Source organism: Vipera berus (genome assembly GCF_964194415.1).
Source record: "Vipera berus genome assembly, chromosome: 5".
NCBI classification, from domain to species: domain Eukaryota; kingdom Metazoa; phylum Chordata; class Lepidosauria; order Squamata; family Viperidae; genus Vipera; species Vipera berus.
Genome location: NC_138207.1, coordinates 70,917,880 through 70,932,265, shown reverse-complemented (window position 1 = coordinate 70,932,265; position 14,386 = coordinate 70,917,880). Strand labels below are relative to the sequence as shown.

General features: G+C 38.0%; 1 protein-coding gene across 1 annotated transcript in view; it reads right to left on the bottom strand.

Annotated features, from left to right (window-relative positions):
- The window catches only part of ADGRA1 (adhesion G protein-coupled receptor A1), a gene marked incomplete at both ends in the record, with an annotated part of 483,384 nt that overhangs the window by 220,840 nt on the left and 248,158 nt on the right, over window positions 1-14,386 (bottom strand). Inside the window, one exon of the mRNA XM_081329555.1 lies at window positions 6,401-6,565. Within this exon, the coding sequence (XP_081185681.1) occupies window positions 6,401-6,565 (165 nt within the window). The remainder of the gene's footprint in view (window positions 1-6,400; window positions 6,566-14,386) is intronic.

The window sequence follows — 14,386 nt, the reverse complement described above, 5'->3', positions numbered from 1 at the left end:
AATACATTGGCAAAATTGAATTTTATTTTCTACCATACATATGAAACTAATGATCTTATTTTCCATATTTGACAACTACTAAAATAACACATTCTGAAGATAAAAGTCAGTGCATACAAAATTAATCATGGCAAGGATGTTGTAAGCAATTAAAATGCATTATGAAAGAGCATTTCTGATCTACTCCTAGATTGTATGTTACTTGAATTAAAGTGATGAGATGTTGCTTTTCACCCATTTGCTTCACACTCAGAGTCTATGAACAGAGATCCCTTAAATTAGAGGTCTGCAACCTTTCTGGGCTCATGGACCAGAGGGAAGGACAGCAGCTTCAAAATTGGTGTGCACGGGGCCACACACACTAGCGCGGCACTAGCAACCCCATTTGCACATGCAGCATGTGCTAGCACTGTAAGAATGCACGAATGGCCGCACACCCACGGCAGCGGCTAGCACCCCATCTGTGCATGCACAAATGGGCTGTGCAACCGCCCGGGCTATTAGCCTTATTCGCGCATGTGCAAATGGGCCACAGACACCTGCACTACCGTCCCCGTTTGCACCACACACAGGTGCAGATGGGGCCTTGAGGGGGAATGCATGGCCATGTGTACATGCACCGGCCAGCCATTTCCGCGGCCCACTGGCCAAGAGCCCACGGCCTGCTCCCAGACCGTGGCCCATAGGTTGGGGACCCCTGTCTTAAATCAATGATCAATTATGTGAACTTCAATTCCCAAAATTCACAGCAATGATCATATTGTCTAGAGAATTCTGGGAAAGAGTGCACCATTGGGCTATCCTTGCAAATTGGTGAAAAATCATTTATCTATGCTGAGACTTGAACTGTATAACATTTATTGTCTTGGGATACCTTATGGCACTGCAGTACTTAAGGCTTTTCCTAGACTCCCTTTTGCATTCTGATCCCATCTTGGCATTAAGATGGAAAGAGGTCCCCTGCCTTCAGAGCCATGCAGCACAGGAACTTTTCTTGTGTCACTCCAAACTAAGGAACAGCCTTAATCAGACCAAGTAAGCTGCATTTAAGGAATTGTGTTAGGATTCTGGTATTAATTTTAGTTATGCTGGGACTATAACTCTCTATAATTGTAGCCTGGACTGCCAGCATATTGATGTAATATTTTCCACTCATCTGAAAACTACAAAATTAAAAATTATCTTAGAATCATAAGGCTGTAAGGGGCTGTGGAGATCTTCTAGTCCAGGGGTAGGCAACCTCGGCTCTTTGATGACTCATGGACTTCAACTCCCAGAATTCCTGAGCCAGCATAGCTGTTGAAGTCCAAGTTGAAGTCGATGAGTCATCAAAGAGCCGAGGTTGCCTACCCCTGTTCTAGTCCAACTCTTTGCCCAAGGTAACAATCCTTAACCATCCCTGACAAATGGATGTCCAATCTTTCTTGAAAACCTCCAGCAATTGAGTAGCCACAATTCCAGGAGGCAAGCTCTTCCATTGGTTAATTGCTCTTAATGTCAGAAAATTTCTCCTTAGTTGCAGACAGGATCACTTTTTAACTAGCTTGCACCCATAGCACAAGAATGCTACACAAGACCGCTCAGTACTGATGGTTAATATTTGGAAAAACCAAGACACAGACATTTTTTTTGCTCACTTAAAAGTATCTTACTATGAAAGGAGAAAGAAAACAAACATAACCACGATCGTATAATAATAGCTTTTGTTCACTGAAGCTTGCATTACAAATCCTTGCAGCGAGATTTCAATTACACATACCACCTGGACCTGTCAGCTCAAAAGAGTCAACCTTTTCATTTTATTCAATGTGTCTTTCTTTTTAAAACAAGGTGATTTTTTTCTCTCCAGTTTTCTTTTGTGCTTGTAATAGATTGCTTCCAACGTGTTTGCCATAATATCAAAAGATCAAAGACATTTTCATGATACATTATTGGCAGGGAAACTCATCCAAAAAGAGAATTTTTTTTCAAAAACACTTCAGGTGCTAATGTTAACTTTAGCTCGAAAGATATTCTCTAGAATTCTGAATTCCTTCATTACTTTGAAATGCCAAAGGAATATACGGACTCAGCATGCTTTTGATGCATGTTTCCAAAATAAATTTGTGCAGAATGTTTGAATGATGATCAGTAATGAAACAAATATGAATCCTTCAGTTTTCTGATGTAGAGAAAATGAAACAGCAAAAGGCCTCTCATCTCAGCTGAACATTTATTTAACATTTATTTATTTATTATTTATTTGAGATGACATTTATCAGCCATGGAGTGGAAGGGTGGTTAATGAAAGCTGCAGTCAGTACAACTTAGCTTATTTGGTGTATTTTAAAACTGACTCATTAAAGAGCACCTCAAGTTGAGCTTTTCTGTGCCGAGTATAAAAGCAGCCTATCCCTGGGGATAATCGTGTCTTGAACTTTGCAAAGAAAAGCAAAGATTTTCCTCATATGGTTCTTTCACATATATTTATCATAATACCTTTTGGGTGAAATAAGGACATTTTTACTTTGTTTTGTTTTTTTTAAGTGGAAAGTGAAAACACTAAGCAAAATACTGCTAAGGACTGAATATCCCACTTAAGGATAATGTAATGGGCATATGATTTCCTTTCCAACCAACCAACTATATTGTACTTGATCCATCCTGAAAATTTTAGTCTAACTCTCCTTAGCCCTTAGTCATAGTTTTAGTCAAGAGTCCTTAATTTTATAAAATGCATGGGAAAAAAAGATGCCAAATAGAACAGAATATGTGCCTTCAGGAACAACATAACTCTTAGTAGCAAGAAGCTTTACTGTTTTCTCATATGCTAGTAAGTATCCCAGTATGATTTATTTCTAAAAAAAATCACCCAGGAGAATGTAGGGCAGAAATCAGCAAGTTGTAGCCCTCCCAGATTTTTATAGACCTTGGTCAAAGTTTATTTTATTTTTTTATTTATTAAATTTGTTTGTGCCCATCTCACTTTGGGCTGACTCTGGATGGCTTATAACATTAAAAGTTATAAAACCATAAAACATGAGTATTTCTAAAAACAATAGAATAGCATTGCAATCAGAGAAAGATTACAACTACAATTAAAAGATGGGGGGAGGGAGCGGGATGTGCGGGGGCAGATGAGATCTCCTTTTCATCCATCAATCTCTTCCAGTGTGATGCTCCCTAGTTGGGGTCCCAAGACCACTGGCAGAAACAAGTCTTCATGCTCTTATGAAAGGCCATGAGGATGGGAACAAGTCTCACCTGAGAGGGGGGAGGATGTTCCAAAGGGTAAGACCCATAGCAGAAAAGGCTCTTCTCCTGGATCCACCAGCCAGAATTCCTTGGCCAGGGGGCCCAGACCATGCCTCTTCTGCTGGCGCATGTATAGTATATATCTGCACAACTTACTATAGTAATAAAGTTGGAAGGGACCTTGGAGGTCACCTCATCCAACCCCGTTCAGGCAGGAAACCCTATACCATTTCAGACAAATGTCTCTTTGTTAAAAACTTCCAGTGTTGGAGTATTCACCACTTCTGGAGGCAGGTTGTTTCACTGATTAATTGTTCTAACTGTCAGGAAGTTTCCCCTTAGTTCTAGGTTGCTTCTCTCTTTGATTAGTTTCCATCCGTTGCTTCTTGTCCTGCCTTCAGGTTCTTTGGATAATAGCTTGACTCCCTCTTCTTTGTGGCAGCCCCTGAGATATTGGAACATTGCTATCATGTCACCCCTTGTCCTTCTCTTTATTAAACTAAACATACCCAATTCCAGCAACAGTTCCTTATATGTTTTAGCCTCCAGTCCCCCAATCATCTTTGTTGCTCTTCTCTGTACTCTTTCGAGTCTCAACATCTCTTTTACATCGTGGTGACCAAAACTGGATGCAGTATTCCAAGTGTGGCCTTACCAAGGCATTGTAAAGTAGTATTAACACTTCACGTGATCTTGATTCTATCCCTCTGTTGATGCAGCCTACCACTGTGTTGGCTTTTTTGGCAGCTGCAGCACACTGCTGGCTCATATTTAAGTGATTGTCCACTAGGACTCCGAGATCCCTCTCACAGTTACTACTATTGAGCAAGGTACCACCTATACTATACCTGTGCATTTGGTTTTTCTTGCCTAAATGTAGAACCTTACTTTTTACACCATTGAGTTTCATTTTGTTAGATAGCGCCCAATGTTCAAGTTTGTCAAGATCCTTCTGGATCTTAAGCCTATCTTCTGGAGTGTTGGCTATTCCTGCCAGCTTGGTGTCATCTGCAAATTTGATGAGTTCCCCATCTATCCCCTCTTCCAAATCATTGATGAACATGTTGAAGAGCAGTGGACCCAGAACAGAGCCCTGGGGCACCCCACTACACACTTCCCTCCATGTAGATGCCGTTCCATTGAGGACCACATGCTGAGCACGGCCAGTCAGCCAGCTATGAATCCATCTGGTGGTGATGCTGTCTAACCCACATTTTTCTATCTTATCAAGTAGAAGGGTATGGTCTACTTTATCAAATGCCTTACTGAACTCCAGTAAATTATATCCCCAGCATTCCTCTGGTCCACTAATTTTCTCAATGATCAAAGAATGCAATGATTTGTCTGGCATGATCTGTTTTTGACAAACCCATGTTGGCTTTTGGTAATGACTTTGTTTGCCTCTAGGTGTTTGCAGATTCGTTGCTTGATTATCTTTTCCAGAATCTTCCCAGGTATTGAGGTCAGGGTGATAGGTCTGTAGTTTCCTGGATACATTTTTTTCCCTTTTTTGAAGATGGGAACTACATCAGCTCTTTTCCAGTCCTCTGGTAGTTCCCCAGTGCTCCGGGATCTTTGAAAAATATAGTTCAGTGGTTCTATTAACTTAAGGCCCAGACATTCTAGGTCTTGTCTTTTGCAATCACACTCTCAATATCACACAAGTACATTAAATTACAAATTTAATTTTGGGGTTGTAGGCGTGTGTTGGGGACTGTGGGCATGATGAGCTTTGTGGGTTGTTTAGAATTTAAGGGATAGCGTATCAAGATACTCCTTGTATATTTTTCTCTTTTTATTCAGCAAACAGAGTAACAAAAGCATTTAGATTTTATTGCACTATTCAGTTTTATAACCACTATTCAGGCATTTTAAAATGAGTTCTTCCTCTACTAGGAAAACAATATTTTCTGCTCTTAATAAAGTTGATTTTGTTATGTATATATTCTGAGTGTTTGGCACAGTCCTCCACTTCTAAGAATCTTCCTCTGGCTTCTCCTCAAACTAGAAATTTTCACTGCCCAACTCTGACTAGCTCCATGTTGTTTTGCTTGCCAGTTTGCTTCCAACTCTGTGCATAAAATGTCCTCCTATCTATAAGCCTATAAGCGATATTTATATGACTAATATTGTTATCAGCAGCTATTAAATATGATAAATCTTTGCTTCATAAAGCTCAAAATTTTGTTCCATGACTTAACATACTGTATGTCTCAACAGCTCTTTAAAATGGCCTGGCTTCAAAAAAACTAATTCAAGCCCACTCAAAGTCTTGATTATAATTGATGGGTTTTACATACAGCGAAGCACTATAAATTATGTCATATTGGGGTTTTTTTCAGATTCATAAGTGATTATCTACATGGTTGTGAAGCTTTTATTTGAAATACTCAAACCAACATTTCTTATATGCAACAGATCCTTTTAGGTACATGATTTATGTGCTTCATATTTGGGGAAAAACTGTACATGTTAGAATTAGCTTCTGTTCCTAAGGCACTGAAACAGGTAAGAATATAACCTTCTTAAAATAGTTCTAAAGCAAAATTGAAGGCATGTGTAATGTGTGTCTAAAAATAAAAGTAGATTTTGAAAGATTCACGAAAAATGTTATTTTGAGAAAAACATTTTCTTTATCCAGGGACGAAGGATATAGGTAAAGAGGTATCATGAAGTCTCCTTCAGAATTCACAGTGGTTTCATGCTTAATTCAAATAGAAAAACACTTACTAACTAATCATTTTGTCTTTTGGAATAATATATCAGCTGGACTGGTACTCTGCAATGAGCCAAAGTTGATTTCGCTTTTAAAGAAAAGATGAATAACTCACAATAAGCCATGGTTTAAAAAGTCCAAAGCTGGGTTTACACAGGTTAAACTAGCAACCAGCCAACCATAGTTTGTTTTGATGTGCAAATGCAGAGAAATTATTATTTTTGCTTGTTCCACTGTATAACTGCTATTTGTAACTATAAAGCTTTCAAAACTAACATGACCCAAGAAACAAATACAGCATAATCTGGTTTTACTTGACTAGTTACTAATCCAAATGCTCAGTCTGAAAAACTTTTCTGTTCAGGAAAGGCAATCTGTAGTTTTCACAAGAAAAAAGAAAATTATTGTAATCTGTTAACTGAAATATTTTTTTAAAAAAGAAAATCTTACCTGAAGTCTCCTTTATTGTTAATTATTCTCTCAGCAGGACAATAAGGTGCAGCAGTTTCTAATACAACAATTTCCACCTGCTTAGAAATGCTTCCGTAGGAATTGCTAACCATGCACTCCCACATTCCAGTTGCATCAATATCAATACTGGACAAAATAAGTTCACTGCAAAGAAATAATTTTTTTTTTAAAAAACTAACTTAAAGTCACATAATGATGAAAACTTGTATACAGATTAATTTGCAGTATCTCCTGGAAAGCCAAATACTTGATATTGGGTAATAGTGTCATTATAACAAAGCTACTTATGAATAGCTATATTACTATGCTGGAAACTTCAGGGATGCAAAAGACAAACTGCAGTATACTTATTTTTTTTTCCTATTTCCCCTAAAGTCTAGTAAATTCAACATCCAAAATAGATCTATTGTGAAACCTGCCACCTCTTAGAATTTAAAAAATTAATAATAATCTTATAAAAATTTAGATTTTCAAATGATCACAATTCTCAAATTAAGACACCAAGTTCAGGATAAATCTGTTTAGTTCCCACTGAAGTCCATGAGTTTCAACTAACTATAGTAATACATACAAATAATCCATATAGTTTTAGAAAAAATAGTGGTTTCGGAACATAAAATAAAAGTTTACTTAATAGCCTTCTGGATATTTTATTTTATTTAAAAAAAATAATTTATATGCCAGTCAGCTCACTATTGAAAGCCACTCTGGGTGGTTATTTTTTCCCCAGCTATCTTATATTATAGGTCATTCTATGAATGTAAAACATTTACTTCTTTGGGATCTTGTTGTCATTTCTCCTGAGATTCAGTCTCCAAAGATGCAAAATGCATTCAACTTTGAAATGAGCACTCAGCATCACTCCCAGAACAACATCCCTAACAGGATTCTTAACTCTGGACTGAGATTCATAATTGCGAGAGTTTCCTCTCCCAGCCCATCTCCCAAATCTGTCCCAAAATTTCCCCCCCTCTAACTTTCAAGAAATAGTCATGGTTCTTTAAGAATCAGTGTCAACATTCAGAAGGAGTAGGACTCCTATGACCACCTTAGCCAGCCCTTTGCAAACAACACTACTATGAGAAAAAGATGTTCTGTGCTATCCAAGGTCCTGAAAGTTCCTGGCCTTTTGAAGATCAAGATCTTGCAGGATACTGCATTGTGACTTATGAGTATCTGAGTCATAACTACACATCCTCTGGTCTTAAAACAGCCCCAAGCATGAGAATCCAAGCTAAAATATATACAAATATTTTACTAATATGAAAGTGAAAAATCAAATAGCAGTATTTTATGCCATGTTTTCTTTTAGATTAAATAATATCTCTGTGAACCAGTGCGTATTATTTTGGATTCTTAGAATAAACCTCCTAGGAATTTGTGATAAAATATTCTTTGGTTAAAATGATCCTGGTAGATACATAGTATCTTTATGAGCATTCCATTCAATGATATTTTCAGTTATGAGTTTAAATAAAGCGTAAAATTTATTCTTTTTTGTTCCAGCCATGATCTTACAAGGATGAAAAATCCCAAGTGTATTTTTATAATTTCATTTTGACCTCTATTTTCTTCTGAGTGATACACTAGAATATTTAATCCTTACAAGCATTGCTAGAGCCCAACATACAGGATAAATACAGCACAGCTACATTCTATAAGTAGCTGTAGGTTTGTATGAGATTCAGGGCTGAACTTTGTGGCACCCCACACAATGCTTCATTCCAGTTTGATGAGTAATCAAGGATCAGTACTTGAGAATGAGTTTTGAGTCAGCTATGTTAATGTTCACACTATCCAGCTACTCAACATAATACAGAGCATTTTATCAAATGTTTTGCTAAAATCAAAATATATCCGGCCTACAGCATTCCCATAATTGGCAAAGGATATTACCAGTCAAAAAATAGCCTCGAAAAATATTTTTGACAAATCCATTATGACTTCAAGTAATTATCACATTGTTCATTCTCCAGAATCTTCCCAGCTATCACAGTTAGATTGATTGGTTGTAATTCCCTGCGCTATTCACTTCCCCTTTTTGAAAATAAATATTATATGCGTACTCTGCCAATTGTCTGACATTTCATTCAAGCTGCCAGGATGAGTCAGGCACAATGGGTAAACAATTAGCCAATCCATTAATTTTATTTATTTATTTTGCTACTCTAGGATACAGCTCATCTGGCCCTGTAAACTTAGTTAAAATAAACAGGTGTTCTGTTTGTTTGTTTGTATAAACCCTAGACTTCAACCCTGCCCATTCATTCTTGTTACAGTTGCCCTGGTAGAACATGTAAATACTTCTCCTACAAGATTGAGTCAAGGCTGCTCTGCCTTTTCTATCACCATATTGTCATCTTCATACAGCATATCAACAGTTGGTTTGTTTACTTCTTTATCCATTTAGTTCAGATAGCTTCCCACTTGACATGTGAGTCAGGGCTGTATAGACAATTTAATAGAACAAAACCTAAAATATAATAAAAGACGCTGCATCAGAGGCCCAGCGGTAGATTCAAGGTGGATTTACAAAGTCTCCTGACTCAGTAACTGGGGGACAGCCAGATATTTAGAGCTTTTCAGAAAGCAAGCAGGATCAAGTCATCTGCATGGGGAGGGGGAATGTTATTCCATAGTGACAACACAACAGGCACAAGAGAGGATCCTTTCTGTGCCGCTTCCTGCATAGCAATGATTCAAGTTTCTCTTTATTTCTCCCTCCTGTAACTCAGTGCCAGATTCTTTCATAGGTGGCACGTTGCTGAGAAAAGGCCCCTCCCTTAGGGCTCATCCAGGGCTCATTAATGCACACTAAGCCAGCTCTTTCATCCATGATAAGAACCTATTATAAGCTAACCTGGCACAAATGAGGCACAGCCTAAAGCCAGGGCCACTGATAATCTTAGATACCAGAACGGAGCCCAGAGGTTGGAAGGTGCCCCTTTCTCTGCATCAAACCAACTTGTCAAAATCCTCTAATCTCTCCCTAGGTCCAAATATCCTATTCAACTTTCAAATGTTAAACTGCCACTCCCAGACCAGCTACCTTGTCAGAATCCTTTATCTACATCTTCTTCTACAATCAGTGGTAATCTAATCATGCCAGATTTTCATCACCATACATGTCACAACATACATCCTGACCTATCAGGGAATTTACACAGTCCTCTCCATACCAACTTTAGCCTGGGGTGATCTAAGGAGGACAACATTGCCACCATTGTTTGACACCAAGGGAGTAAGCCACAGTTGCACCCCCCCCCCAGTCTGGAAAGAACTTCTACAATTTTTCTAAACTACAGATCAAAAGTCCTAGTCTTCTCAGAACCTAGATTCCTCTGATGCTGCAGACAGACACAATGTAAAAGGCCCTGCTAGCAATTGGAACAGACAATCCAATGACCACTTTCCTGCAATCCCAATGACACGACGTGTGGAAACTAAGATAGCCACCACTTATGGATTCTATAGAACCTGCAGGATTCTGGCTAACCTTCAACTCAGCTGTCAATCTGACCCTGTTCCTGTTGCTTCTATTCCTAGTACTTGCCGCCCGCCCCCCTAGCAATCCAGCATCTGAAGCCAGTAATGGCTCACTGCCATTACCAACACTCAGCAGTCAATAGCAGATGCCTTTTCCGCAACTGAACAAGCACTCAGTGCCACCAGCCAGCAAATTAGGGCGTAGCAGCTGATTGGCAGCATCTCCAGTCAAACACACATCACTGCTCATTGCTGTCGCTGCAGATGCACAGCTGATCTGCAGGTCCAGATCAGTCTCTGACATCTTCTCCGGTTCTTTGATATATTTTTTTCGGTGTATCAGTTGCATCACTGAGCTGGGTTTCCAGTGAGCCAACCAATCACCATCTGCAGAGCCTCTACCACTACCAACGTTTTAAATAACTGTTGATAGTTCCAGTGGCAGTAAAAGACCCTGTGCTCTTTCCATAGCCATTATCTTATCCAGAGATTATTTTTCCATCCGTTTCCTTTTTTCATTTTTTTAATGATTATTAATCTTATTGAATGTTCTTACTGAGTAAAAATACTTTTAAAGAAGGAAAAGAAAAGTGAAGTAAAGTGTTAAGTAAATAAGAAATAAGAGAGAAAAGGACAAAGAAATGGCTTCCAAACTTCTTTGCAGCAGTTATAAATGAATTTATTATCTCCTCTGTGTCTTCTTTCATTTTCGCTAATACTTTTTGTGTGCTATAAACCTTATTGACTTTTTCCATGGTCTTCCACTGCTTCTGGAATTCTTTGCAATTGTGCTTGAGCTTCCTAGATTTTCAACGTCCATTGAAATAATGTAGCTGTTTTTGCAATACCCTATATCCCTACATGGATTAATAGAAAATGATATTTGTTAACAAACTTTGTAAATTTTGGAAAGTTTTCTCTCACATATATGCCTTTTGACCCGAAGACAGCCCATTTCACAAGCAAATAAATTCCCTCAGCATACATTTGTTTCAGTTCCTAATAGCTGAACAATAGGTTTTTTTGCAGGACACAGTACCGTATATGTTCTCTGGCCCTTTGCTTTAAATGGCCTTGTTTCTTTTTTCAATGATCTCTTTTTATTCCCCTGAAATACAGAGTATGAAAGAAAGTAGATTTGACCTTAGGAAGTGGGAAAAGTATAAAAACTGTTAAGAGCAGAGAAATGACAACTCAGTCCTGAGAAAGTGTAAGGTTTGAGAAATAAATTACACTGCCTTATCGTTCAGTATAAGAAACTCTGTCGACTTATAAGATTCTGTTATTTTACCCTGTAAGAAGAAACAACGTTCTTGGAAACCCTGCTACTTTTGTATCTCAATCTTGCCTACTTCAAAAGGCTGCCACAGAGCTTGCTTCTTCCTAGAAAGCATGAAAATTGGCTCTAAATTCCAGTATGCAGAACATCTTCTATGTCATTTGCATCTGGTCATCATTATTGTCCACTCAGCTGCTGCTCTGTAACTGCTCATAGAAAATGACTTTCTATGTTACCTCCAGTTTTGGGATCCATTTTAAGATGATTAGAAATCTCGAAGAAAATATGTATGTTCCATCACCTTCCAGCACCTCTCTGTATAAGAGATTTCATCACTTATCTTGAGCAATTACAGTAAGACTAAATCTGTCTTTAACATATGTAGTTGTAAGAGGTGATGCTTTGTTTTTCATGTGCTAATAAAAAATCCCTGCATAATTGCAGCCTTGCTTAAATTCAGTATCTGGCATGACAGCAATTGTTCAATAATGTACAGTGAAAATTAATTCAGGAAAACCATTATGATGTTGAACTGTAGCCTACAGCATTGGCCATTGCCAAATGCAGGCATTCAGTTCAATCTCTTTTAAATGGCTAATCTGGGGTAAACTATTTTCCTTTAGAATAATACATTTTAATCAGTGTAACTATATATAACTAACTAAGCAGACTATTTTGGCCTTGCTCTGCAAAGATATTTCTTTATTGTTTTGCAATAAGATACTTGCAGTGATTACTTGCATTCTGATGGTCATTTAAATATCACTAATAGAAGGAAAAAGGGACGCGGTGGCTCAGTGAGTTAGGACGCTGAGCCTGTCGATCAGAAGGTCGGCAGTTTGGCGGGTCGAATCCCGAGTGCTGCATAACAGAGTGAGCGCCTGTTACTCGTCCCAGCTTCTGCCAACCTAGCAGTTCGAAAGCACATAAAAATGCAAGTAGAAAAATAGGGACCACTACGGTGGGAAGGTAACAGTGTTCCGTGCGCCTTTGGCATCCAGTCATGCCGGCCACATGACCACGGAGACGTCCTTGGACAAGCGCTGGCTCTTTGGCTTTGAAACGGAGATGAGCACCGGCCCCTAGAGTCGGAAACGACTAGCATGCATGTGCAGGGGAACCTTTACCCTTACCTAATAGAAGGAAGCAATTTAATGAAGAATAATACATAGTACAGCACTGACTTTTCCATTCCCCAAGGGAAAAAATTGACCGAACTGCCTGTTGCAAAAATCAGAGGATTCTGGCGGAACAGGAAAACAAGCTACATTATACTACTTTTCTACAGGTAATCTTCCACTTACAAGTTATTTAGTGACTGTTCAAAGTTACAAAGACACTGAAAAAAGCAACTAATGACCGTTTTTCACACTTACGACCTTTGTAGCATCCCCGTGATCACGTAATCAAAATTCAAATGCTTGGCAACTGACTCACACTTATGACCGCTGCTGTGTCCCAAGATCATGTGTTAGACAAGAAAAATCAAAGAGGAAGCCAGATTCTCTTAACCACGGCATTACTAACTTATCAACTGTGGCGATTCACTTAACAACTGTGGCAAGAAAGCTCATAAAATGGGACAAAACTAACTTAAAAATTGTCTCATTTAACCATGGAAATTTTGGGCTCCGTTGTGGTCGTAGATACTCTGCAAATACTGACAAGAGCATATTCTGCAGTTCTGCATTGCCTATCTACATCGCTTGAGCTCCTCTCAATAAGAAGAATTTCAAAAACAGGCAGAGATGAATTGATACACAGTATTGTACAAAATGACAGCCAAGGGTTAATACATGAAGAATCAAGAAAATGTACGGTAAATGTAAAATTGGGTATGTAAAATGAATTGAATCCATCTGCTTTAAATCATAAAATAAAGGGGTACTATAAAAGTTGCTCTACTGATTGGGTTGTATCAGGTGATTAAAACCTGCCCATCTATAGAAATTATTTGGAAGTTTCTAACATAGAAAAATTATGTAGCAGGAAGTTTTTAAAGCAAAGCAACCCTCAAGACTCTCTTTCTCTTGCCATGACTTTTGCCAAAATATTCTGCTCAAAAGCAGCAACATCTGTTCAATCCCCATAATAATCCAATATTCAAAAGCAAACACCAACATGCAATATTTAGTTATTATAATTAAATTGATTGGATATCACTGTAGTCCTATGCACAGGCCACATTAACTTAAAAATGCTTACTTTTGCGTGTGTAGATTTAAATTGTCATATGTGCTGAGCTTCAAAATAAAGCCTTTGGTCAGCTAAAATGCAGCTTTTAATTAGAAATGTAATCTTCTAAGTAAGCATTACCCATCATTATCAAAGGAAAGGCAAAGAATATAGCCTTCACTTGATTGTCTTAATTTTCAGACAATCACTATTTCACTCAGCCAGAAACACAGCATGGCCTGAAAGATAGGCTGTTATCACTTGGCAGAGAAATTGTCAATTAGCTCCTACCCAAAACATATCCTACAGCTGCATTCTACTCAATCTCTACTCCACTCTCTACTATTTGTATGGAAGCAAAAATACAAATTCTTGGATGACTGTGCTGAATCCTCAGACACAATACCTTGAAGCAAAAATTAAGAAGCTTCCAGATGGGCAGCAGAATATTTAAATAGGGAAACTTCTATCTATCTATCTATCTATCTATCTATCTATCTATCTATCTATCTATCTATCTATCTATCTATCTATCTATCTATCCATTCATCCATGCCATGTTTTTCTTCAAAAGCCAAATAGGAAGATGATGATATACTATACTATCTTATAACAGAATGAAGGAAACAAATTTATTTGCAGCTCTTACATATTTTTGCATACTCAAACCTACGTGTTATCAGAGCTACCAAACATGCCAATTTGATTCATGATCTTTTCATTAGATGATAAATAAAAACAATACTGGTCCAGTCAAACATACGATTAGTAATTTAATATGCTACTGACATTGTTGATCTCATCTTATTGGATTAGGTCTTATCCCATGATCCGCACTAACTTTTGCATATATAAGCACTGATCAGCTAGTTTGGTTTAGAATCAAATCTTATCAGATACAAGATTGTGAAGTCAAGACTTCTTCAAGTCAGATTCAATTCATGTTGATTTCATATTGTTTTTGGCAACAATATGGATTTCTTTCTAAGGGGTTCCTGGTGTTCTCCGAACCTTCTTTTCTTACG